The following is a 24401-nucleotide window of genomic DNA, read 5'->3' as shown; positions in this document are numbered from 1 at the left end:
TCACCTTTCTTACAAGGTGTATTAAGAGCCACATTATTCCACGAGACCTTCGGGTCCAACCACCTGTTCCAACTAAAGGCGCTCGCAGAGTCGCCGAACTAGCCTCTAAAAGATTATTGAGGGAAAGAATACGACTAACTCAGAGAGCTAAGGGAGGTGCGAAATGAGAGACTGAATCCACTGCCGAGGGAATAACAGCCACCCTTACGCCAAACGAAGCCAGTGATACTTGAAAAGATCAGAATTAACACCCAAAGAGTACTTAATGCCACCAAAGATCGACAACAATGGAAGTTCTTAAAACTTGTACTGGAGAAACAGGCCTCTGTTTCACCACATATTGACCCAACACCGCGAGTCGTTAAAAACAAATGGGTGATTAACTTATCATCACGGCCTCTCAGTGATGCTGAGGTATCATTACTAGAGAATGGGTTAAATTTCGCAGTAACACCAACCACCATTCCAGCCACTGAAATAGTTGCTAAAGTTAAAACAGCCATAAGAACGCTTGACTCAGAACAAGCTGACACAATAAGGAGAACCGCTAATAGCGTTCTTCAACAGGCTGAACCCCCTAAGCCTAACATCACGAATGAAATGCATGAAGCCCTTAGCAACTTAAAACAAGACGATTCTATTATGATACCACCAGCCGACAAAGGTCGCGCAAGTGTAGTTCTAGACACTAACACCTACCATGATAAAATGAAGACACTAATCGAAACGGGTCCATATCAACCCCTTAATAAAGACCGCACGGATCGACTCTGCCGTAAACTCACTGAGAAGCTTCTTAGCTTAAAACGAAGTGGACATCTATCTGAAACTGTCTAAAACAAGATCAAGCCCAAGCACAAACAGCAACCCAGGATGTACGGTCAGCCTAAGATACACAAACGAAATATACCATTGAGACCTATTGTATCATGTATAAACACCTTTGGTTATGATTTGTCGGCTCATTTAGCTGACATCCTGTCCCCACTGACAGGAAAATCAGAGTACGCAGTTACCAACTCTACTCATTTCGTGAATACCATCAACCATGAAAGAATACAAGAAAAAGAAATCATGGTATCATTCGACGTAGAATTTTTATTTACGAACGTGCCAATGGAAGACGCCGTGAAGGCCACACTTCGCAAACTAGAAAACGATCCCGGTCTTGCCGACCGCACAAACCTAACACCTACACAAATAGCCGACCTTTTAAACTTTGTTTTACGATCCACGTATTTCCAGTACAATGGATCAATTTACGAACAAAAGGACGGAGCCGCTATGGGGAGCCCTGTCTCCACGGTTATAGCCAACATCTTCATGGAAGGTTTTGAGGAGCGTGCGATAGCAAGTGCAATCTACAAACCTAAGATCTGGAAGCGATATGTAGATGACACTTTTACTATATTAGATCGATACCAAGTCGACGGCTTTTTACAGCATCTTAATAACCAACAGCCCACTATTCGTTTTACCATGGAAACTGAGAAAGATAACAAAATTCCCTCTCTCGACACGTCAGTTATAAGGGACTCAAACGGCCTTCTTACTACCAGTGTATATAGAAAGCCCACACACACTGATCAGTACTTAGCCTATGACTCACACCATCCTCAGTGAGTGAAGCGTGGTATTGTTAAGTGTCTATATGACCGAGCTAAACACCTCATAACAAAAAATGTTCGGGTTGTAGCCAGGCATGTTAAAAATTTTGTAAAAAACGAATAAAAAAAAGTTGACACTGGCTAAAAATATTGTTTTCGGCCACTACTGTTGCCTTCTTCAGCAAGATAAAAATGCAAATGTTCAACGGTGTCCTGTTAAAATATGTAACGAATGTGTGATAAAGACTAAATGAACTTTACGAGTGCGACAAAAGTCTCTAGAGCATTCCTTATGAGTCTCTAGAGTTGTCCTCGGCTATCGACTCGTGCAACCCATATGCTTCTTTGGTGCTCTCCAAAAATTCCCGCGTGCATCCATAACTCGATATACGCACGCTAAGCATGAACCAGCTCTCAAAACTAATAGCCCATGGGGCGAGTCAAAATAAAGACAACGAGTAAAACTACTCAGTGACACTACGCAGCAAAACATCTAATTATAATAAAATATTTATTATCTAACTGCTTTATTTAACTTGCATAATCGCTCAATTAAATTCTTTATAATTCCGTCCTCGAACGAAATCAAAATAATGAATTTCAAGTCTAGCGAGCGTAAAACTTTGATCTATTCTCAAAGATTGTAAAATTATTGCAGTAAAATTGCACGTGAAAGAGATATCGACTTGCAAAGTGAAATTTCACAACGTTTTACGGAACAGAAGAACAAACTGCAACTTTGCGTCTTGGTAGCCTTTCAGGCGTAATATGCAGCAAAAAAAGCTTTCTCAAAAACACGAGCTCGCCTTCACAACCGGTTTAGGATCGAAATCGCCCACACCTGATTGGCCTCTTTAGTAACAATCAAGGACCAATGAGAACAATGTACATTTTAATTCGATCCTCAACCCTCAGAACGGTCTACGTATAAAAAGGTCACAAAACATTTTACTGCCGGGAACGGAATTGAGGACACATCTCAACCTTTCCCTTAATCACTTTGCAACACTATCTCGCGAAAAGTCGAAACCGCCGGTACTGTTTTAGCCACTGTAAAAAGTTGCTGTAATATTTGTCGTTCACTACTCTCTGGAACAATACCTCGAACAATGTTGTCGAAGATTATCACGACATCGCACCACCAAAGACGCCAGATGATTGTGCCAGTGACGAAAACTACGACCTGGTTCCTTGTGTTTTCAGCGGACGCGGGTAATCCATTCAAAAGCCTTCGTTATATAACACTAATTTCTACCCTAAAGTGTAAGCTTGCTTACGCGTTGTGTAGTGGTAATGCGTTGGCCCTCCAGTCCAGCGGCCCGGGTTCGATTCTCAGCGGGGACGATTAATTTTTTTTTTACGACAATCTTTTTTACAATTTTATACGACGTCTTTTTTTTCTTTCTCCTTTTTTATGAATCTATTAGAGATGCAAATCAAGTACTATACAGTATATTATTAAAAGGCAACAAAATTCGTCAGTTTGGCGAGCTTTTTTACGATAAATTATTTACGTATCATGACTATCGATTATCAAACAATACGCTTGGAACTGGTCCTTGGAACTATAAAACATTCAGAGACTGCTAAAATTGGACTTTATTCATACAATTGTCCTGAAATCAACCTTTTAATACCCAACACAGTCGCAGTCCACAGTTCGTGCCTGGAAAATCTAATAAATTCCATCAAAACACGGAATATCAGTTCAGTGCTTCGAAGATTTTCATATTTTCTCTAAGATTATTTCTTCTATTTGTCATGTGAAATTCTTAAGTGCTATAAATCGAGCCATTCGAAGAAGCTTTTATACATACAAGCCTTTAAACTTTGAACCTACGGTATCGGTCAGCGGGTAAGAACAACACAAAGAAATCTATATGCTTATTTTCAACCCAAATGATTAGTTCGCCTAAGTGGTCGAGCGGTTAGAGGTTTGGTCTTGAAAACCATAGTTGATGTTAGGAGTAGGCTTTTATAGATTGTGCTAGCATAATTTTTGGCATAATTGGAGCTAAAAAGCATAATTTGTGAAACGAGCACTGCCACGGCATAATTAGCAATTTTTAGCACTTTTTGGAGCATAAATTCATAAAATGTAGTAAATATGGTGTACTTTCTACAGAAATAAATGAAATTTAGGTTGTTTGTTCTTGCAATGCGTGTTTTAGCTATACAATTGTGATTGTTAAGTCGTTGGAGGCATTTTACAAACGGTTTAGAGATGCGAGCAGCTAATTTGGACAGCTGACGGCCGTGATAAACTGCCATAAACACAAATAAATTTACAACAACAGTTTATTTAAAAAACATCATAATTTGGTGTCGTTATTGCGCACCTCTATGTATAGAATCTACGTCATTTTGTGAGAATAATTTCGGAAATCAGAAGCATAATTTGGGAATTCTGGCATAATTTTTGCATAATTTGGCAAAATTTTGAGCACTGCTAGTAGCATAATATGCCACTTTTAGGAGCACAATCTATAAAAGCCTAGTTAGGAGTCGCCGGTTCAAACCTCAGAAGTGTGAAACAAAATGTTTCAAAAAAAAAAAGGAAAATTAATTTATAATTTAATGCATAAATTATTATTCATAAATTAAAGTTAACAGCCCATAATTTAATGCATAAATTATTATTCATAAATTAAAGTTAACAGCCCATCGACCGACCGACCGAGTGAAAATTTGCATATCACTTTCCATAACCATACTCGTTTCATTACATTCACGAGTAAAAAGGGGTAAATCCTTTAAATAAATGCTTGTGAGAACAAAAATTAGAAAATTAAACGAGACTTACCTGGAAGTCGAAGTTTGATTGGGATTCTTCTACGTCATCTTAGGCTTGAGGGATCAGGTGAGATTGCAGCGCGCATGCGTGCTTCAGTCTTCAAAGAGTATGGCCTGTATTTATCATTACGAGTAAATACAGAGGGAGGGACCAGTACTTGGGCGAGCACCTGATCCCTCAAGCCTAAGATGACGTAGAAGAATCCCAATCAAACTTCGACTTCCAGGTAAGTCTCGTTTAATTTTCTAATTCTTCTACGTCATCTGCTTGAGGGATCATGTGAGATTTTGAAGCCATGATAAATACAGGCTAACAAACACCAACATAACAACAAACCTCTTTAATCACAACCCAAGTTACAAATAGCCTCAGTAAAATTGTTCTTCTTTACAAGTTACAAATAGCCTCGGCAAAAGTGTTCTTCTTAACAATTGGAACATGATAATGCCTCGCAAAAGTACGCTCAGAGGACCATCCCCCAGTGCTAAGGATGTCCATAATAGGCACACCTGCTTTCTTAGCTGCAGAAGAAGAAGCAGCTCGTGTGCTATGAGCACTAAACTTTGATGTGTCAATACCAGCTAACTTTAGAGTAGACTTAATCCATCGACTAATAGTACTAGCACTAACAGCATGATGAGGCTTTTGGTAGGTCAAAAACAACTTAGTTTCTTGTTCTCTAAATAATTGTGTTCTTTCAAGATAGTGTGACAGTGTTTTAACAACACAAACTTTAGGGTTTTCAGGATAAGCGCAAAGTTCCAAGACTGGAGACTTGATAGACGGCCTACTTTGTTTCAACAAGTTGAGCTGGAATGTAATCCTGTCAACCTCTTTAGTCATGCAGTCTAGGTCAAGCTTGTGCAGTGACTGCACCCTCTGTGCTGATACTAAAGCCACTAAAGTGGTAGTTTTTAAAGATAGTTCTTTAAGTGAGAGTTCAGCATTGTCTTTCCATTGTCTAAAAAAGTCTAACACAACTTTAACATCCCAAACAGTGGTATAACGAGACTGTGTTGGCCTTGAAATATAGACCCCTTTCATAAACCGACAAATGAGAGGATGGTTTCCAACAGGACATGTGCTACCACAATCAAGTGAGGATAAGGCAGAACGGGCAGTGTTAATTGAGCTGTATCCAAGCCCTGACTCATACAGAGATGTCAGAAAACTTAAAACATTATTTACAGAAATGTCATGTAAATCAGTGTTCCTTTCACTGCAGAACGTTGTCCACTTTTTGAGGTAGACGTCATACTGGTTCCTGGTAGATTCTCTCCAAGACTGCAACATAAGTCCTCTTGCTTCTTCCGGAATTCCTTTTGCCTTGAGGCTTTGCCGGAGACAAGACATGCCATCAACTGTGTTTTCTTCCATAGTGGGTGGCTTTGGCAAGAGTGAGGCAACCTCAACAGATTCTCTTTCCTTGGTAACAGTCTTGGCGGCTGAATCAACATGGACATCAGTCTGGGGTAGTAAGTCTGAGTTGGCCACATGGGGGCAATTATCACACCCTCTGCCTCGTCTGCTGTGATTTTCTGCAAGCATCTATGAATAAGGGAAAAGGGTGGAAATGCATAAAAAGGCTTCCTCTCCCAAACTATTGAGAATGCATCTACAGCAATTGCACCAGGATCTGGTTTCCAGGATACATAAGTGTCAACCTGCTTGTTCAATCTAGAGGCAAACAGGTCCACTTCAAAGGGTCCCCATAATTGGGACAGTTTCTTAAAAATATCCTGGTGCAACATCCACTCAGTTCGGTCATTAAACACTCTTGATTCTCTATCAGCTAACACGTTTTGCTTTCCTGGCAAATGGGCTGAGCTCAGAAAAATATTTCTTTGTAAGGCAAATTGCCATATCCTCTTTGCAATGTTGTTACACGTCCTGGATTTACTACCACCCATGTTGTTTATGTAACAAACAGTGGTTGTATTATCTGACATAATGCGTATGTGCTGATTTCTGACATTGTTACACAGTGAACACAAAGCAAAGAGGACTGCTTTTAGTTCAAGCTCATTTATGTGATGCTCTGCTTCTACAGGGGCCCACCGACCCCCTGTGGTTTGGTTGTCTCTCACTGCCCCCCACCCTTGTTTTGATGCATCTGTAGTTATCACAATGTCTGGGTTGGGTGGCAAAATTTTCTTGTCTGATTGCTGAATATTATCAATCCACCATTGCAAATCAGACTTGGCTGAAGCACTTAGCTCCATCTGTGCATCAAAATCACCATGGTTTTGTTTCAAGGCATCAATTTTCTCATTCTCAAGAGTTCTGTAAAAAAGCATACACAATTCTACTGCAGGGGCACTACTAACCAGTAGGCCAATAACCTGGGCAACATCTCTGATGGTGGGATGTTGGGTGTTTAGCAGTTTTATACATGCCTCCCGTAAGTGGTTGGCCTTCTCTGGTGTTAGTTTAACTGTCATTTCAACAGAATTAATGACAAACCCCAAGAACGTCAACACTCTTTTTGGGATGAAAACTGACTTGTCAGGGTGGATAATAAATCCCAAGTCTTGCAGAAGTAAAGCTGTCTTTTTAACACTTTGCCAGCATTCCCATTCAGTGTCTCCTTGTAAATAGGAGTCATCTATATAAGGGACAATCTCATCCCCTGATTGCCTTAGGCTAGCATAGGCGGGCTTTAACAACTTAGTGAACAAGCGGGGGCAACAAGCCAGCCCATTGGGGAAACAAGTATACTGAAAGAGTTTGTTCTTCCACTGGAACCGCAAATATTTCCGGTGTTCTGGGGCTATAGGGACTGAATAGTAGGCATCTTTTATATCTATAGATGCCATATAACAATTGGGTGTCACCAATTTTATGACTGACTGTATGCTCTCCATCTTGAAATGATGGTATTCAACATTTTCATTGAATTCTTTCAGGTTGAGAATTAATCGGTAAGTGCCATCTTTTTTGCGTCTAGTGAATATTGGAGAGATAAATTCCCCATCGCAATGGGTAGTCTCCTCAAGAACTCCTTTCGCACAGAGTCTTAGAATTTCAGTATTGATTATATTCTCTTCTGTGCTATTAAATCTTTGAATTCTTACAGTGTGTTGGTCACACATGGAATCTTGCTTAAATTCAATGTGACAATGTTGAACTGTGTCCAGGATGAAGGCATCAGAGGTCAACTTCTCCCAGTTGTGTGCAAACTCTTTCAGTCTACCTGCATAGAACTGGGTAATGCTAACAAGGGGAAAACAGTCCCCCTGAAAATTTACCAGATTTGCATTTCTTACCTCATTTGTGGTTTGCACATTTGCTGGGGTTGCCTTCAAGGCTTTGTCTCCTTGCTCTTCCCTCCCCCTTTTTGTGGTTTCTGATACTGGTTTCCGTAGGGGGAGGAGCGTTTTCCTAAAAAAGGACGCTGTGGGTAGCTTTGTCGCTGAGTATGAGGTCGTTGACTACGGCCTCTATATTTGTGCAAGCCACCACTCTTGTAGTTGCGATGTCTTGAATATGGGCTTTGTTGTACCATAGCCTTTCGTACAACTTTGTTTGTCTTCTCAATATCCTCTAGTCGTTTTGAGGTGTCACCACCAAAGAGGAATTGGTTGATGGGCACTGATGCAGAGAAGAGAGACATGTAGTCATCGTTTAAGTCAGGTTTTATGCACTCACGGCGTCTGGCATTGATCTCATAATTGGCAAAACTCATTGTTTCAATTGCCTCCATGCCATCACTTATAAAAGTGTCTAATTCCTTCTGAAGGTCATCTGAATTGTGATCTGATGATTTAGTCAGGTCTGGCAACTTGTCTTTTAAACTCAATACTTTATCTAGCATTTTTGCTAGGATTGTGACTGACTTGACAACACAAGTCTGAGCAACTTGAGCCCTAGAGTCAAAAGACCTGGTCTGTGGCCTTAGCCTCTGCCAAATGAGCTCATCTACTTTAGTTGTAACTAGCGAGTCACAGTTAGCAGGTCGAGTAATGTGACTCAACTTTTCCTTCAATTTCTCTTCATCAGGTTTTTCCTTTTTGAACATCAATTGATTTATCATTTTAGATAATTGATCATTAATACCTGGATCAACTTTCTCCTGCATTTGCATTTTTTCTGCAATGTTACTGAGCACTGATTGTTTGCTGGCTGCCTCGCCAGAAGAAGCAGGAGTCAATCTTGGCTTTTTGGTCGGCGGTTCTTGCTCGTGTTCGGCGGTACTACGACCACCATCGTTGTCAGTGTCGTAGTCAGAAAGAGCGTCATCACGCTCCTCTGGCTCGGCTTCTGGTTCCCAAATATCCGGCCGAGTAAGTATTTGTTCTAGCTGGTTAAATTTTCCAGCCATAGTATCTTTCAATTCTAAAATTGAGGAGGATATCATCGATCCGAATTTTAGCAACTCGCTTCCTTCGTTGCTGGCAGATTTTCCCGCCATTCCATCCACCGAGTCCTTACTGTGCTTTTGGCTCGAGTTATTGCTTTCATCACTGTTTTTGTGCTTTGGATCTTCTTTGTTAGCACCTGCTTTACCTGTGGTGCTACTGGAACCCGTTTGGTTCTTGCCTTTTTGTGTGGTGTCGTTGCCCATTTTGTGCAGTGTCGTCAAGTGCTGCTTCGAGCACGAGGTCTGCGAGATCAGCTCGTCTCGCTGTCTTTGCTGTGAAAATCAGCGATTTTCACGGTAGTATTGTTTTTCCCCTCGGCGAGGGGCTTGCTTAGGTGCTTCGACGAAGCAGTTATGAAAAGGAAAATGGAAAAATCCTCGATTTTTCGTAAGCTGTCGAAGCAAACCTGCTGTTGAAGCACGTCAAACGTACCGCACTGAAGCACGCATGCGCGCTGCAATCTCACATGATCCCTCAAGCAGATGACGTAGAAGAATATTATTTGAAGGCGCTAATACGACGCGACCACAAAAAGGTACATGTGGAGTTCGTGTAGGCCTGTTTTTTGCTTAATTTTCACGTTATTAAGTTTTATGGCGAATTAGCCTTGGACGGCAGCATAAGCCGGGAATGAAATTGATAAAACGCCACAGTAGTTGGATGTGGTAAACACAGCAGTTCTTCTTAATCTTTCTCAGTCGTGAGAGAGAAGCAAGATCGTGGGTAAGAGCACAATCTCTCTTTCTGTTTTATACACCAGTGACCAACTTCACTCGTTCACGCTTGCATGAAGTTCAAACGATTTTTCTGCGTGTAATTTTCTTAAAGTAGGACTTCATGTAATCTATTAAAAGCAGCGTAGAAACAACAAGTAGACAGTCATTGTACTTCCAGCCTATAACTACAGTTTTTCTATGATGTTTGTTTCGTTTTCTTACAGTGGAGCTGTTGGTCCATTGCGTGTTACTCCTCAAGTATCCGCTATAACAACACAAATACAATTTTTTGGAAGCTTTAAATTTACAGAAAACGCACGACATAGCATGTTATTTTAAATTCAGCCAATATTCTTAGGAAGTTTCTTTCTTATTCTTTATTTTATTTTATTTTATTTTCCTGAATTCCGTGTAACCAGTTGAAAAACTTGGTTACGGATCAAGAAATTTGGTTTTGCATTCCAACTTTCGACGGAAATCGAAATTAAAATAAAAGTTACCATTTCATAAAAAAATGTTGTGGTTATTCATCGTGGTAGAGTACAATAATAAAGTATTATTTCGTTTGTCTCACGACGTAGTCACGTGTGATGGAGATTGCAACGTTTCGACTGGTGTTAACAAATGATACAATAGGTCTTAAAGGTATATCGGCCTTGTGAATTTTTGGTAGACCGTAGATTCTCGGCGGCTGTTTATGTCGCGGTCTGATCTTATTGTAAACAGCCTCTGATAGATCTTCGTTTCGTTTCAAGGTCAGCAGTTCTTTAGACAACTTTCGGGTCAAACGGTCTGTCGGTTCTTTGTTCAGGAGCTGGTACGGTCCGTTCTCGATCAGGGTAGACATCTTAGTGCGGTAGGTATCAGCATCTATGACTACGCTAGCACGTCCTTTGTCGGCTGGGAGAACCATGATGGACTCGTCCTCCTTTAGGCTTTTAAGCGCGTCACGCATTTCCTCCGTGATGTTAGGCTCTGGTGGTTCAGCCTGTTGAAGGATACTGTTGACAGTTCTTCTGACCGTGTCTGCTTGTTCGGCGTTTAGTTGTCTTATAGCTGATTCGACACTGGCGATAATCTCCTTGGCAGGGGCGTTCGCAGGAGTTACGGCGAAGTTCAATCCTTCCTGCAGCAGGGCTATCTCGGCGTCGTTGAGGGTCCTAGAAGATAAATTAATAACCCAGTTAGTTTTGTCAAGGTACGATGTATCAGCTGGGGAATACAGCCGCCTGTTTTTCGTGCAAAAGTTTTTCAAACTTCTGCTTTTGTCTGTCTTTGCTGGTAATAAAGACTCGCTGGGTGTTGATCTTGATCTGTTCCAGTACATGGTAAAAGTTACCATCTTTATTATTTACAACACACTTGATGATTTCGACATTGCTGATCCTAGCAGTATGCATTGCTGATCCTAGCAGTATGCATTGGTCATCCTAGCAGTATGCAGGACGCGTGTCACATATCAACCTAGTAACTGGCCCAGCTCACAACGAGTCTCTCGTAGCTCAGTTGGTTAGAGCGCCCAACCGGTATCTGGGAGGCCATGGGTTCGATTCCCGTCGGGGACTCAGAATTTTTCTTTGTCCCATGCTCGTGTCATTGTTGAAAAATTCATTTTCATTATTTATCACCGAGCTTAAAATTTACCATCTTTATTATTTGCTCTATTTTGTTTGTCTTTTTTATGCGAGTGTATCAAAACCTCGACGGTCACTTTACACTGAATAGCTACACTGAATAGAGATGATTTAGTGTACGTTAAAATTAGTTTTAACTGTGCACACGGTAAGAAACAAAAAATGACCACCGATTTATCCCAGATAAGTTTTAAATTTGCGTACGCGAGCAAACCATTTGAGTGCACCGATGCTAAGACAAATACAGGCAAGAAATGTGAGACGGGAATATTTGTCCACGAAATATATTGACGTCTCTTTTGTATAAAGCAAAACGATAAGAGGATCGCGAAACTATTTTCTATTCTTAGGAAGCAGAGAATAAACTCTTAATTTTTTTTTTAGCCATGAGTTGTTCTGCTTCGAGATTATTAATTTTGTTGTACCGTAGGAATTCATTTTAACCATGATCGATTTAAATTTGTCTTGCACCTATGGGCCAGCGTAAACATTAAAGCTTTGACCGCACATTTATCAGAATTGGAAACGTTGTAGACTGCAGTGAAATAAAAATACATTGAAACCGTGATCTAACGACCAAACACCATGCCGTTTCTTGTTTTACTGCTGGATTATTGGCGGTCTATTAGAGGTCAATTTCTGGATCATTTTCATTAGATTCAACCTCTAACCGTTTTGGGAAATTGGTTATCATGCTCCCACTAACGGCTTGATCACTGGTACTTATAGTTTGTTTGTCACATGTAAAGACCATGTTTAATCTCAACTATATTTTGAAACTAAAACACCTTTCCATAATGCAGAATTAAGCTTATACTGATCTGGAAGTTGCTATCGTGGCGTCAAAACGTGACTTTTAACGAAAACTTTAACGTGAGTTTCTACTGAAAAAACGCGTTTTTGGGTCATCAACTAATACCTTTTTCTTCTTTTTCGCAGAAAAATAGTCAAAGGATTTGTTTTTGCTAAATGCATTTAGAAACCTGATAAAATATACGCATTTCGAATATCACAACGTCAGCAGCTGTTACTGACGTACGGTGCATTAATGGACATTTTGGAGACATCAACTGACATCTTTTTCTATCCCGTAATGAGATATTGAAAGGCTTTAGTTATTTGAGAATAAAAGCATTTATAAAGCTAATAAAATATATACTTAGTTATTCTAAATAACAGAAAATCGACAGCTGCTGGTGACATCCGACACGTTAATTAGAAATGTGGAGATACTCGATTGGTGAAAAACGTGCTCCTAAAATGGAATTTTGAAAGCTCAAACATATAATATAAACTGTTTTTAAGCCTTGCGAAGTCATTCGCTGTTTGTAGCCTGTTGGTGCTCTGTAATAACAAATTTTACAAACATCGATCCACAATGAAGTATTTCTTTCGAGCTCTCCTGTTGAGTTCTTTTGTAGCGACGCATGCAAACTCACTTCTGTTGACAACGAGGAAGCCAACGACACCGACATTTCTGTCGACAACGAGGAAGCTGACGACACCGAAATTCTCCCAGTGTAATGTCAATAACAACCACAATTACAACAGCTTCTTCGCTGGACCAAACTGCAAGAAAATAGAAAACATGATTTCTGAAGTGAAGCAACAGCTGGCCGAATTGAAACAGGAAATCGGGAAATGTAAAGAAAATCAAACTGGCGGCCCGGGAGAAAAAGGTTTGTACTAATATAAAAACGTTTTGAAACTCCAGTGATTTCTTGTCGTCCGAGATACTGTTGTTTTTAACTGTTTTATTGTTAAGTACAAGCGTTTTGACTTTAAAGCAGGTTCTAAAATGTTAAAACTCATGTACAATTTACAGTTTACAAGAACTGTGCCGAAGTTTACAAGTCAGGCGACACGATCAGTGGAGTGTACAAAATCGATCCTGATGGTTTGGGAGAGTTTGAAGTCTTTTGTGATCAGAAAACAGCCGGTGGAGGATGGACGGTGTTTCAGAAGAGACGAGATGGTTCTGTAGATTTCTTCCGAGCTTGGGATGACTACAAACGAGGCTTCGGCAATCTGAACGGCGAGTTTTGGCTCGGACTCGACAAGATTCACCGCTTGACTGTAAGCAGCAGTAACAAGCTTCGCGTTGACTTGGAAGACATCCATGGTAAAACAGCATTTGCAGAGTACAGCTCATTTTCAGATCACATAATTTATTTTTTTCTCTTTCACGCATTACCGAACTCAGTAAAAATTGTTATAATGGCCTTTTGATCATTTTTTCTTTACTCTTGAAAACCCTGAGATCACTTAAAGATCACGCAAACTTTCAGTTTAACTATGTCTTACGGTCTCTGTTGTGAAAACGAATATAATAGATAAGAAATACTGTTCCAAGGGAATATGTAAAGAATAAGCTTGGGGTACAAAATAAAAATAAATAACTTGAGAAACTATTGTCTCAGACTTTCTTCTTTGTGGACAATTTTTAGCGCCGTCATCAGCTGCTCCTTTTTTTTTTTTCAATTCCGTGATGCGATAATTCAAAGGCCTTAGTTATCTTTAAAGCTTTTAGAAAGGTGACAAAATAATCAAAGGCTTTGGTTATCTTAACCCTCGGACGTACAAGCAAACTCACACCCCCACCAACGTACAAGGGGGGGGTGGATGGAACCCCTCCCCGGAGTTTTCGTTATATTAAGGCGTAGTGAGATTATTTTACACTGATAAGAAAGCCCTTAGCTTACTCTACAAGATGACATAATTTTAATTGGCTGTGACGTCATATGACGTCACGTGACGTCATTTGAGCCGCCATCTTGGATCCGCCATCTTGGATTTCAACATTTTCTTAAAAAGTTACAAAATAACGGAAATTGATGCAAAATCAAGCCAGAATGCTTATGGAATGTAAAAATAAGCAAATCTTGCACTTCTGTTTCAAAAAACTGGAAAAAATAAATAAAAATGTTAAAAATGACGATTTTTGGCAAGACCTGCCTGTATTTATGACGTTGCCATGGCAACGTCAAATATCATGGACACATGGTTGACATATCAAAATTACCGTAAAGGATGAATGAACAGCTACTGAAAGTTTCAGCATTGTAGATTAAATCCTCTTTTCAAAATTTGGAAAAAACCTTATGGGGGGTGGCATCCACCCCCCCTTGTACGTCCGAGGGTTAAAAGCATTTTTAAAGCTGGTAAAATATACGAATTCAAAACATCACGAAAATTTAAGCTGTTAGTGACACACGGCACGTAAATTGAAAACGCGGAGATACCTAAAAATGGGATTGAACATGCGAAATTTATCTTGTTTGAAAGCTCCAACTGTTTTGGTGTCTTGGAATCACATACATACATTACATACATACATTTCAACTTTTATAGTTATTATACCTAATCGTACCTTTTTGGTACGCTTCGGCGGCATATCAGGCGAGTTTCGTCGAGCCATGGTTCGTATTTTGGCTCGACTGCGTCTCGCCAAAATACCCATGGCGAGACCAAACGAGCCTGTTATGCAGCCGAAGCGTACCAAAAAGGTACGATTAGGTATTTACCGTACCCAAATTCAGCCAAAAATCCGGTGATATTTATCGCTCTGTTGAAGCCATGCTTGCAAGGTACGTACTGCTAATTGTGTTGACTTGGTCTTCAACACTTTTACCAAGTCAGTCTTGTTCTGCGTTTTTTCACTCGTTTGTTCAGATTTTCATTCTCTAAATTTTAAAAATCAAAATTAAGCGAAAAAATTGGAAATTCCGACTCCATTTTTTTCTGTCTGAATGTCTCAGTACTCGTCGGCAAACATCACGCAATTGGCGAGCGCGCTCAAGTTTAGTTTTGGCGGGGAAGTTTTTCTCTTTTTACGACCGCTAAACACCGCTAAATTTAAATTACGATTTTCTTTTTTATTGGTAAAATCTTTTTTCAATTCATCGTACAGTAACACTACTTTACTTCAAAGTGACCGTGATATGGTGGCATATCAGATCAGTGGCTTGATATCGAAGGATATCAGGACAGTAGATCGCGCTTCTGATTGGCTACTTGCGAATTTGGGTACGGTAATTTATTTTATAATTAGTTCTAATTACACGGCCCCACCAGCTCTGATGACCAATTTATCGTGTCTGAATAAAGTTTCTCAACAGCAACCTAGCAATCTTGCACAAGTTTTTGTTTCCAGCATACTGAAAGCCATACATTTTTTCCCTAGTTTTTCTCTTGAATTATTTTCATTTTCATAGTAAAGGCTTCGTCAAAAGGCAACCTTTGAGGCTGCAATAAAGGTTGACAGATTTCACATTTGAGTTTACGTAGCTGACATTAAACGCGATTGCTGTAAATCAGAACATATCATAGAGAGTGCAAAATAACTTTCTCTTCATCGTTTCGATGGCTATATGGACTTCTAAGGTTCCCAGCTGTCCCCTACTCCATGTTACGACCGAGTAGCATATTTATACGTAAGGGTGCTTTGCAGTTTCCTTGGCACTGTTATTTTAAAACAACCAAACAATATCCGTTCTGAAAGTTACTATTAACATTTTGGATTGAAAACGTTTTCCTTCCACTCGCTATCGTCACAGCTCTTAGTAGAAGGGTTTCAGTTGTACTGAGTTTACAAAAAAGGTTTCTGTGAAAAATAAATAAATAAAAAACTTGTTTAATCGGGCAGCAGTATAAAAAATTTTAGTTCACTTTTTAGTTTGCTGTTGACGTTTAATGCAAGAAATAATTGAACATTCATGCACCAGATTTTTGAAGTCAATAGCCCTTACTTTTCAATTAAAAGCAACTCGCAGTACAAACTTTGATTCCGTGCCCCTTTTCCTTTCAACGTTAGTTAGAAAAGTTTTTGAGCGCGTCGGTTACCTTCCATTTCTATCAATATCTTGGTGTGGCTCTTGTCCCCTTCAGTTCTTTACCATTTTTACTCAAATGTGTTTTACCTAATTGGCATACATTGAGTCAGTTTTCGCTTTTTTTTTTCACAGGAACTGCTGGTGATTCTCTAGGTAAGCATCGTGGCTTTGCATTTTCCACCAAAGATCGCGATAATGACCAGTGATCATCCAACTGTGCCTCGCGTTATAAAGGCGCCTGGTGGTACAAAAACTGCCATGACTCAAACCTCAATGGTTTGTACCTCAGTGGAAAGGACGATACCCGTGGAATGTGCTGGCACCACTGGAAGAAAAACTGTGAGTCTGTCAAGAGGTCCGAGATGAAGATTCGTCCGAAGGACCTCTGAGAATTTGAAGATTCAGTGTCGTGCAATACATGTCACACTGGAGTGAAATATCTAAACCCAGCAAAATAAGTAAAGTAAGGGTGCTTTTGCTTTAGTTTACTTGGCGCCGTTTTAAATTAAACCAGAAATTACTCGAATTCGCCGTTTTTCACAATTTCAAGGCGTGCGCGAGAAAGCGACGTAATCGGTAAGAACTTCGAGAGATCAAGCGTCTGTAAAAGTTACCACAGTGTTAACGCATGGATTTTGTAAACACAGTTTGGTTCACCGTGAGTTTCTATAGCAATCTATAAAAATAAAGGCATTTACCAAGATAGGTCATTAAATTTATCATTAATTTTTTGCTTAAGTTCGGGGTAACTATTTGCAAGTGATAATCACTTTATAATTTTCTCAGAAGGCAAAATCTTCAATTAAGCATGCGATAAACTAATAACCGATAAATCACTTTCAGTTTTTCAATCCTCGTACCGTCCTCTACTAAATAAGCGAATAAGATGGCGAAAAATGGTTTCAAGATAACAGTTGTAAGTAAGCGAGCTTGTGGTGTAAGTAAAAATAAATAACTGGGAAATGTTTCTCTGAGTATTCCATTTTTAGCTCCCATAAATAAGCTACGTTCCCATTTTTTTTAACGATCGGGTTATATTCCAGCTTTACAGTGAAAGTGAAATTAGGAAAAGCTATGCTTGATCCTACATGTGAAATCTAGGAGATTTTATCGCAGTGTTATCTTTAACGAGATCTCGATCTAATGAAAATCAATAAAGAGAAAAATAAGGTTAAGAGAAAATGTAAAACGTTTAATATGCAGAGAACAAGAACTTGTCTAAAATAACGTGGCAACTGTTAGTAGCCAGTGTCTTTAAAAATATGGGAAGTATGGGTTTCCACTACACATTACTGAGTGTTTTTGTGCGATCCACTAACACCACTTTTTCTACTGATTCCATAATCAAAGACCTTGGATTTCTTAAAAGCATTTACAAAGCTGTTTAATATACGTAAACTTATGATCACGAAGTCGTGAGTTGTTAATGATGTAACGTGACTTTATAATGATGCAACCCTTGAAAATATCGGATGGAAAGAATGTTGATTTTCAGTCTTTGTGATACATAAAAGGTATGATCTGATTGATATCGATCGCTTTTAATATCAGCTGAGTAAACGTATAAGTGACTGATCCGGCATCTTTCATCGAAGCGTCAAAGTTGATTTTTGGCGCAATCTTCAACAAAAATGAAAATGATAAAAGCCAAAAAATAAGTTGGGAAAAACGGTATTTAGCATGCTGGAAACAAAACCTCGTGCAAAATAACTTAGCGTCTCTTTAACAATGATCTTTCAAACATGGGGTTTGTCTTGAATTTCGGCTGCGTTACTGGTCGTTTTTAAGTCATCAACTTACACCCTTTTCTATTCCGTTTTCAATAATCATTGTCTTTGGTTATCTTAAAAGTGTTTACAAAGCTGACAAAATAAACGAGTTGTGAACATGGGAAACTCGTCATCTCTAAATGACGTGAAGTGTCTGTTTTAAGACAACTATGGACTTTGAAATGAACCTCGACTGCGTTGCTGAGTGTTTTGCAATCATTAATCGATTCTTTGTTTTTCAATTTCGAAATGCGATAATCCAAAAGGCTTGGTTGTCTTAAAAGAATTACAAAGCTGTTAAAATATACTTATTCGTATTAACAGGAATTCGTCAGCTGTTCGTGATGTTCGACACGTTAATTGGAAATGTGGAGAAATCTGATTGGTAAAAATGCGCTCCTAAAATGAGTATAAACACACGAAAAATGTCCTTGTTTTAAAACTAAAATGAGATATTAGTTTTTCAGTCATCGGCCGCTCCTTTTAATTTTCTTCTATTTCGTGATGCGATAATTAAAAGACCTTGGGTATATTAAAAGTGTTTATAAAGCTGGTAACATATACTTAGTCTTATTATCGGGAAAACACGCTTATCGGAATCAAAACAGACACGTTAACTGCAAATGTGGAGATATTTGATTGGTTATAAACGTACTTCGCAAATAGGATTGGACAGGTGAAAAATGATCTTGTTTGAAAGCTAAAAAAATATATTATAAACTCAGTATTTTGCGGTCTTGAATCATTTGCAGTTTGTAGTTTGCTTGTGCTTCAGCAAACTTTACAAACCATTAATCCAAAATGAAATATTTCTTCCAAGCTCTTCTGTTGGGTTATTTCGTAGCAGCTGTCGCCGACTGCAGGAATGTTCCAACAAAGCCAGTCGCGAAAGCTTCGCTGTGTAATGTCAATACCTACAACAGCTTCTTCGCCGGACCAAACTGCAAGAAAATCGAGAATATTCTTTCTGAAGTCAAGCAACAGCTGGCTGAAATAAAACAAGTAATCGGGGAAATGAAGGAAAATCAGACTGGTGGCCCGGGTGAGAAAGGTTTGTAAAAAAAAGTTTTGGAACTTCAATGCTTCAATGTTCTGTCGCGTGTGATGCTGTTGTTAAACTGTGTCATTTTTAGTAGCGTTTTCTTGCGTATTAAAAAAAGCGAAATGTAAAACTTTTTTTAACACTGAACGTTGATCAAGTGAGTTCAACCTGTACATGTATGCAAACTTTTGAGATTGCTTTAGTAAGTAAATGATGTTTCAGTTTTGCATGAAAGCCAGTTGTTTTGATCGCACAGTTTCAAAACAACCACTGACTTAAGAGGGAACAAAATGGAATGGAATGATGATCGTAACGTTCAATTTGCAGTTAACAAGAACTGTGCCGAAGTTTACCAGTCCGGTGACAAGATCAGTGGAGTGTACAAAATCTATCCTGATGGTTTGGGAGAATTTGAAGTCTTCTGTGATCAGAAAACAGCCGGTGGAGGATGGACGGTGTTTCAGAAGAGACGTGATGGCTCTGTAGATTTCTTCCGAGCTTGGGATGACTACAAACGAGGCTTCGGCAATCTGAACGGTGAGTTTTGGCTCGGTCTCGACAAGATTCACCGCCTGACTGTAAGCAGCAGTAACAAGCTTCGCGTTGACTTGGAAGACATCCATGGTAAAACAGCATTTGCAGAGTACAGCTCGTTTTCCGTGGCAAGTGAGAGGGCGAAATACCAGCTGAATTTGGGAAGTTATTCAGGTGAGCCTCCTTTTGTTAAATTCGATTTAATTTTGAAAATTTTAACGGGATCTGCAAATTAGATTGCATTTTATTGCAATAAATGTTTATCATTTTATCTCAGCAATTATCTTTCTCAAAGGAAAACTTAAAAAATAAAGGCTGTTTCTTGTGCTTACTAACGAAAAACTTTACTTTTTTCGCTTTCCGACAAGTTGAAAATGAGTTCAACGAATAGAAGGCTAACCGCGAGTGTTCAATTATCAAGACAAGAGAGTCAAGTCGGTTAAGCTATCAATGCAATTGACCTTTTAGTTTTAGCAGTCACAACTATCATGATATACCTCAATGAACTAATAAATCTCCTCAGGGATAATGCTATGGCTAATTTATGATAAAAAGCAACCGAAAATAATTCACCAGAAATAACCCCCAAAAATACCAAAGTATCACCTACCCTTTTCATAGTCGCGACTTTCAGCGTAGCAAGTGACATAAAAATGCATACTGTATGTAAAAAATCTGGAAAGAGTAAAAAGTAATTAAAAAATGGATCATCGCATTGGTGTTTGCAAATTCAAGCACACGGTTCCAAAGAAGTCTGAAGATAAATTCTGGGCTTCAATGCAATTCAAAGTTTCCAGAGTTTTGCTCAGTGCAGTTATTGTGGGAACTAATAAATTTTCCTTCTCTTTTGAATCCCTACAGTGTTCAGAAAAATAGTGTGGCTGTTTTTTTTTTCTTTTTAAGGCACTGCTGGTGATTCTCTTCCTTATCATCGCGGGGCACAATTTTCTACCAAAGATCGCGATAATGACGAGGCATCCGGCAGCTGTTCCTTGGCTCGGAAAGGCGCCTGGTGGTACAAGGCTTGCGCTCACTCAAACCTCAATGGTTTGTACCTCAATGGAAAGATCGATAGTAAAGGAATGTGGTGGCATCACTGGAAAAACTCCAATGAGTCTGCCAAGAAGTCCGAGATGAAGATTCGTCCAAAGAACTTCTAAGATCCAGTGAAACGTTCTTAAAATGTTACTCTTGAAAGAACTGAAATAATCACCCTTCTTTTTTCACAACCATTAATAAACTTGCAACTTTAACACATCTGTTTATGGTTTAAGATAGAGATGTCTAGAATAGATAAATTTGGGATAATTTTACACAGGAAGATATTTTTTCTGGAACCTCTTAAGATCTATGATTGCTTTTTACAGTTTAGATACGAAATATATTTGCTCAAATTAACCCTTTTTTGTTCATCTGGGTCCATACGTATAGTCTTTTGTACCATTTAAATTGATTCAGAGCCGACAACCGTAAGGTAACTCAACGATCATAAAAAGTAGTTTCATATACTTAATTTAATTTAAGGGCAACCTTAACAGGATATTAAGAAGAGTCTTAGATGTCAAACTATGTTAGCTGTGTGTTACCCAGTTTCTAAGTTACTTCTAACTGTTGATTCCTCATTACACTTATCTTTTCCAAAAAGCAAAAAGATTCCGTATAACATTTTGTTGATCTCCACATAGGTTTCTTTATAAACTAATGCAAGATTTCTCAACTCTTGTTAACTGAAAATAAAATATTGAATTTGCAAGTTTATTATTTGATTTGTGGAAGAATAATGGTAAAAAAAAATGGTTCCAAAGCTATGGGTGTAAGATAGGTAGGCCTGTGTTGCAAATAAAAATTAATCAATGGCAAAATAATAAGACTTACTGCTCTATTCCTTGTTTTATTTTTTCTCATTATATTCACAAGTGTTGAGAGGCGCGGTGGCCTAATGATTAGCGCGACGGACTCCGGAGAGGGCCTTCCGGGGTCACTGTGTTGTGTTCTTGGGCAGGACACTTAACTCTCGTAGTGCGCCTCTCCACCCAGGTGCTAACCTGCGATCAGGCGGTTTTTCCCTTGCAAAGATAAGAGAGGGAAAAAGAAGACCTGATACATTTATTTAACCGACCGCCAACCGCCCCCAAATTTAAATAAACTAAGGTGTCGCCAACTGTCAAACCACTCTTTGTAGATGGCGACAAATTCGGGACTCGGATTTCCTTGAGGCGTGAAAAATGTCTGCAGAATAATTATACATGAACAGCCTGTATTAAAACTCCGCCGTGCTAAAATAAAAATATGCTTTCAGTAGCAGGGAGAAACGGCGCTTGCGAATATATATTTATTAGTTGCCGTCCCTTACAGCTCACAAAAAAGGAATTTACAGATGAGCTGTTTTACGGTGCGGATAGCATCGTGTAGCTTTTAAACACTGTAAACATTCCAACACCTCTGGAATATTGTTTGGTGAATTTGTTTTCCCGAAACTTATTCGATGAACTGCCAAAACACCGTCACGAAAACAAATTACGCATTGTCGAACACTCTATCTGTTCTGCATTCAGAGAATTATGCTGGATTTCCACTGACGCGTATTTTTTTACGGCGCGCGTAAAAAAAAATTAGAGACAATGTATGAACGACGTGCGTTAACGTGTACGCAAGTCATTCATACATTGTCTCTAATTTTTTTACGCACGTAAAAAATTACGCGTCAGTGGAAATCTACCTTTACACTTGAAATTTGTCAAGGCTTTAGCTAACGTAGAAGAAAAATCGTCCTCGCAATTAACACGCCTCGTCTAAGCCATTAGCACCAGCTTTTGACCAGAAGTCTCGTTGAAATATTACAGCCAATCAGTCCACACTGCTTCATTTAGTATTGTTTCTCGACCAATCAGAAGAAAAACCAGAATCCGTTTTTTTTTACATACGATTCGACAAGTAAATGTATCATGCCCTCCTTCCCCGGAGTGGTAAGCAGGGAGGGGAGGGCATGATCTCAGGTTACCCAGGTGTATCAACGGGTACCAGCAAAATAATGCTTTGGAGGGTCCCTTTGATGGACTAGCATCCCACTGAGGGGTAGTAGAAATATTTCTAGCCGCTTAGTGCTACAGAAACCGCGAAAAGCTGCGGCAGTATGGGCCTCATGTCTCAAAGCTTCCCTTTTGTATGTCCAAGTGTGATCAACAACTATGTTCTCCTTACAATTCAATAAATTGTCAAGCAGACAGTAGATAAGATTAAAGAAAACCATCAGCTTTGAGATATTTTTATATAAGCCACCTAATTCTTACAAGTAATGTCTCGAACCAACGTAAAAGGGTCACATATTGAGCTTGAGATCCGATCACTAATTCAATTTAACTCTCTTTGGCGATCAAAGGCGAATTGTTCAGTTTATAGTTAGGAATAACGCATTTCCCATCCTACAGCAAAAGTCGGAATGTAAAGCATTAACGTTACAGCTAACACAGAAAACTGACAGAATCTCTCGTATATATACAAAATGTAGTTTAAATGGGAAAGGAATTCTTTGCACCTACCGAGGAAATTTGATGATGACAACATACTTAAATGTCAAGCAAGTTTTACTAAGTCACGAAAGCTGTAGGAGAAGTCGTTTTTTTTTTTTTAAATTGTTTGAGCTGGGAAAATTTGCTTTTCAACTTCTCTTCAACCATTTCATAGAACTTGAACATGAGGGTTATATTTCATACCTCGGCACAGGCCTCACAAGATGTGGTAACACTTAAACATCTGAATTCAATCGAAAACCTAAAAATATGTAACCATTGCGGACCGCTTGTTTCTTGCGCAGGCGTTCGGCGTTTACGCGCAAAGGAATTGGGTCGGGAATAGGCCCAATCCCTCTGCGCCCACACAGTTCACTCGTGACAAGCGCCTATCGCACAATGTCAATATTGAATCTAACTTGACTACAAAAAGTTAAAAATAGCTTACTTGCTGTGTACAATCTAAAATGACTTCAACAAGATCGAAGGAAAGCTTTGTAGCGTCAAAATATCAGCAGAATTAAGAATGTCGAACATATGTAAAGTATGTCGTACGGAGAAATACATGACTCCGATCCATGATGCTTCGAAAAGTGATATAAGTCTCCAACAACAAATGAGCGACACTAACCGAATGTGTAGCCACGGGCGTTCAATTTTTTCGTGTTTGCGTTTTTGCGTTGTAATTAGTTTTTAATTCTCGTCAGTATTTTGTTCGGTTTTTTGGTTTATTTGTTAAGCGTAGCTCATTATTATGTATTTCTCTGCAAGTTAGTTTCTCTGCGTAGTATTATGTAATCGTTTATTGTTAATTTTCGTAACTTCATTAGCGCTATTGTTTGTTTTCAAATCAGTATAAAATGTCGTATGCTTTGGTTGTAAATCAGTTTTCGCTTATCCGGAGTTGCCGTACAGATCTTGTAAGTAATAGTTTTTCCTTGTATTTTCTCGATTCTTGTTCAATTTTTGTATTCCGTTCTATAGTTAAGTTTCAAGTTCTAGTTTATTTATTCTACGTTTTCTTTGTTTTACATGTATCCAAGTGAATCGCAAAGTTTTACGCAAAGTGTAATTAAAGGCGAATTCAAAACTGTATAAGGTGTGTTTGGTACAGAATGTACGATGCGTCGTTTGGAGGAATATAAATGTGGCTTACAAATTTTCGCCTTCAGCCTGCGGTGAAATATGGCTTTCAGTAACCGGATGTTTAGTACATGTTCGTTTAAATATGACTGTTCTACAACATCGACATGCTTACAGAATTGAAAGATACAAAATACGGTTTAATTTGACTTCGGCAAAATTGGATCTCTCTTTATATTCTGTATGATATGTACAAAATTAGTTAATGCGAAATTTGACTATTACAGTTTTGAATATATTGTTTGTTGTTAAAGAATGCGGGTCAAACAATATACCCTGTGATTGCTTTGTAAAATAAACAAGGTCTTGTGAAATATCTTATGATCTACAGTATGTTAATTGTGTTTGAAATATAGATCTGGAAAACCAAAGTCGTTTGGGGATGTCGAAAAGACAAGAAAAGCAATTTATAGTCGGTCTTCAACGACCTAACACAAAATTCAGTCTGTAAGTTAAAAAA

The 24401-nt window shown here is 38.9% G+C and overlaps 4 protein-coding genes across 4 annotated transcripts; 3 read left to right on the top strand and 1 right to left on the bottom strand.

The window, feature by feature from the left end:
- Window positions 1-873: 873 nt before the first annotated feature.
- Window positions 874-1623, top strand: LOC144647439 (uncharacterized). The gene has a single exon (XM_078507251.1). The coding sequence runs from the start codon at window positions 874-876 to the stop codon at window positions 1621-1623; it is 750 nt and encodes a 249-aa protein (XP_078363377.1).
- Window positions 1624-4740: 3117 nt separating this feature from the next.
- Window positions 4741-7777, bottom strand: LOC144633930 (uncharacterized). The gene is made up of 2 exons (XM_078492862.1): window positions 7668-7777; window positions 4741-5949 (listed from the first exon to the last, which is right to left on the bottom strand). Exon 2 carries the CDS (start codon window positions 5947-5949, stop codon window positions 4789-4791), a length of 1161 nt encoding a protein of 386 aa, XP_078348988.1. The 5' UTR covers window positions 7668-7777; the 3' UTR covers window positions 4741-4788.
- A 4701-nt stretch (window positions 7778-12478) lies between these two features.
- LOC144647432 (fibroleukin-like) lies at window positions 12479-18102 on the top strand. The gene is made up of 4 exons (XM_078507242.1): window positions 12479-12791; window positions 12938-13234; window positions 16077-16097; window positions 18038-18102. Exons 1-4 carry the CDS (start codon window positions 12491-12493, stop codon window positions 18100-18102), a joined length of 684 nt encoding a protein of 227 aa, XP_078363368.1. The 5' UTR covers window positions 12479-12490.
- A 412-nt stretch (window positions 18103-18514) lies between these two features.
- LOC144634153 (ryncolin-1-like) lies at window positions 18515-20468 on the top strand. The gene is made up of 3 exons (XM_078493049.1): window positions 18515-18764; window positions 19083-19463; window positions 20193-20468. Exons 1-3 carry the CDS (start codon window positions 18515-18517, stop codon window positions 20447-20449), a joined length of 888 nt encoding a protein of 295 aa, XP_078349175.1. The 3' UTR covers window positions 20450-20468.
- Window positions 20469-24401: the final 3933 nt, after the last annotated feature.

Source organism: Oculina patagonica, chromosome 1 (genome assembly GCF_052425735.1).
Source record: "Oculina patagonica isolate OP01 chromosome 1, crgOcupat, whole genome shotgun sequence".
NCBI lineage: Eukaryota > Metazoa > Cnidaria > Anthozoa > Scleractinia > Oculinidae > Oculina > Oculina patagonica.
This window is presented reverse-complemented; position numbering and strand designations above follow the sequence as displayed.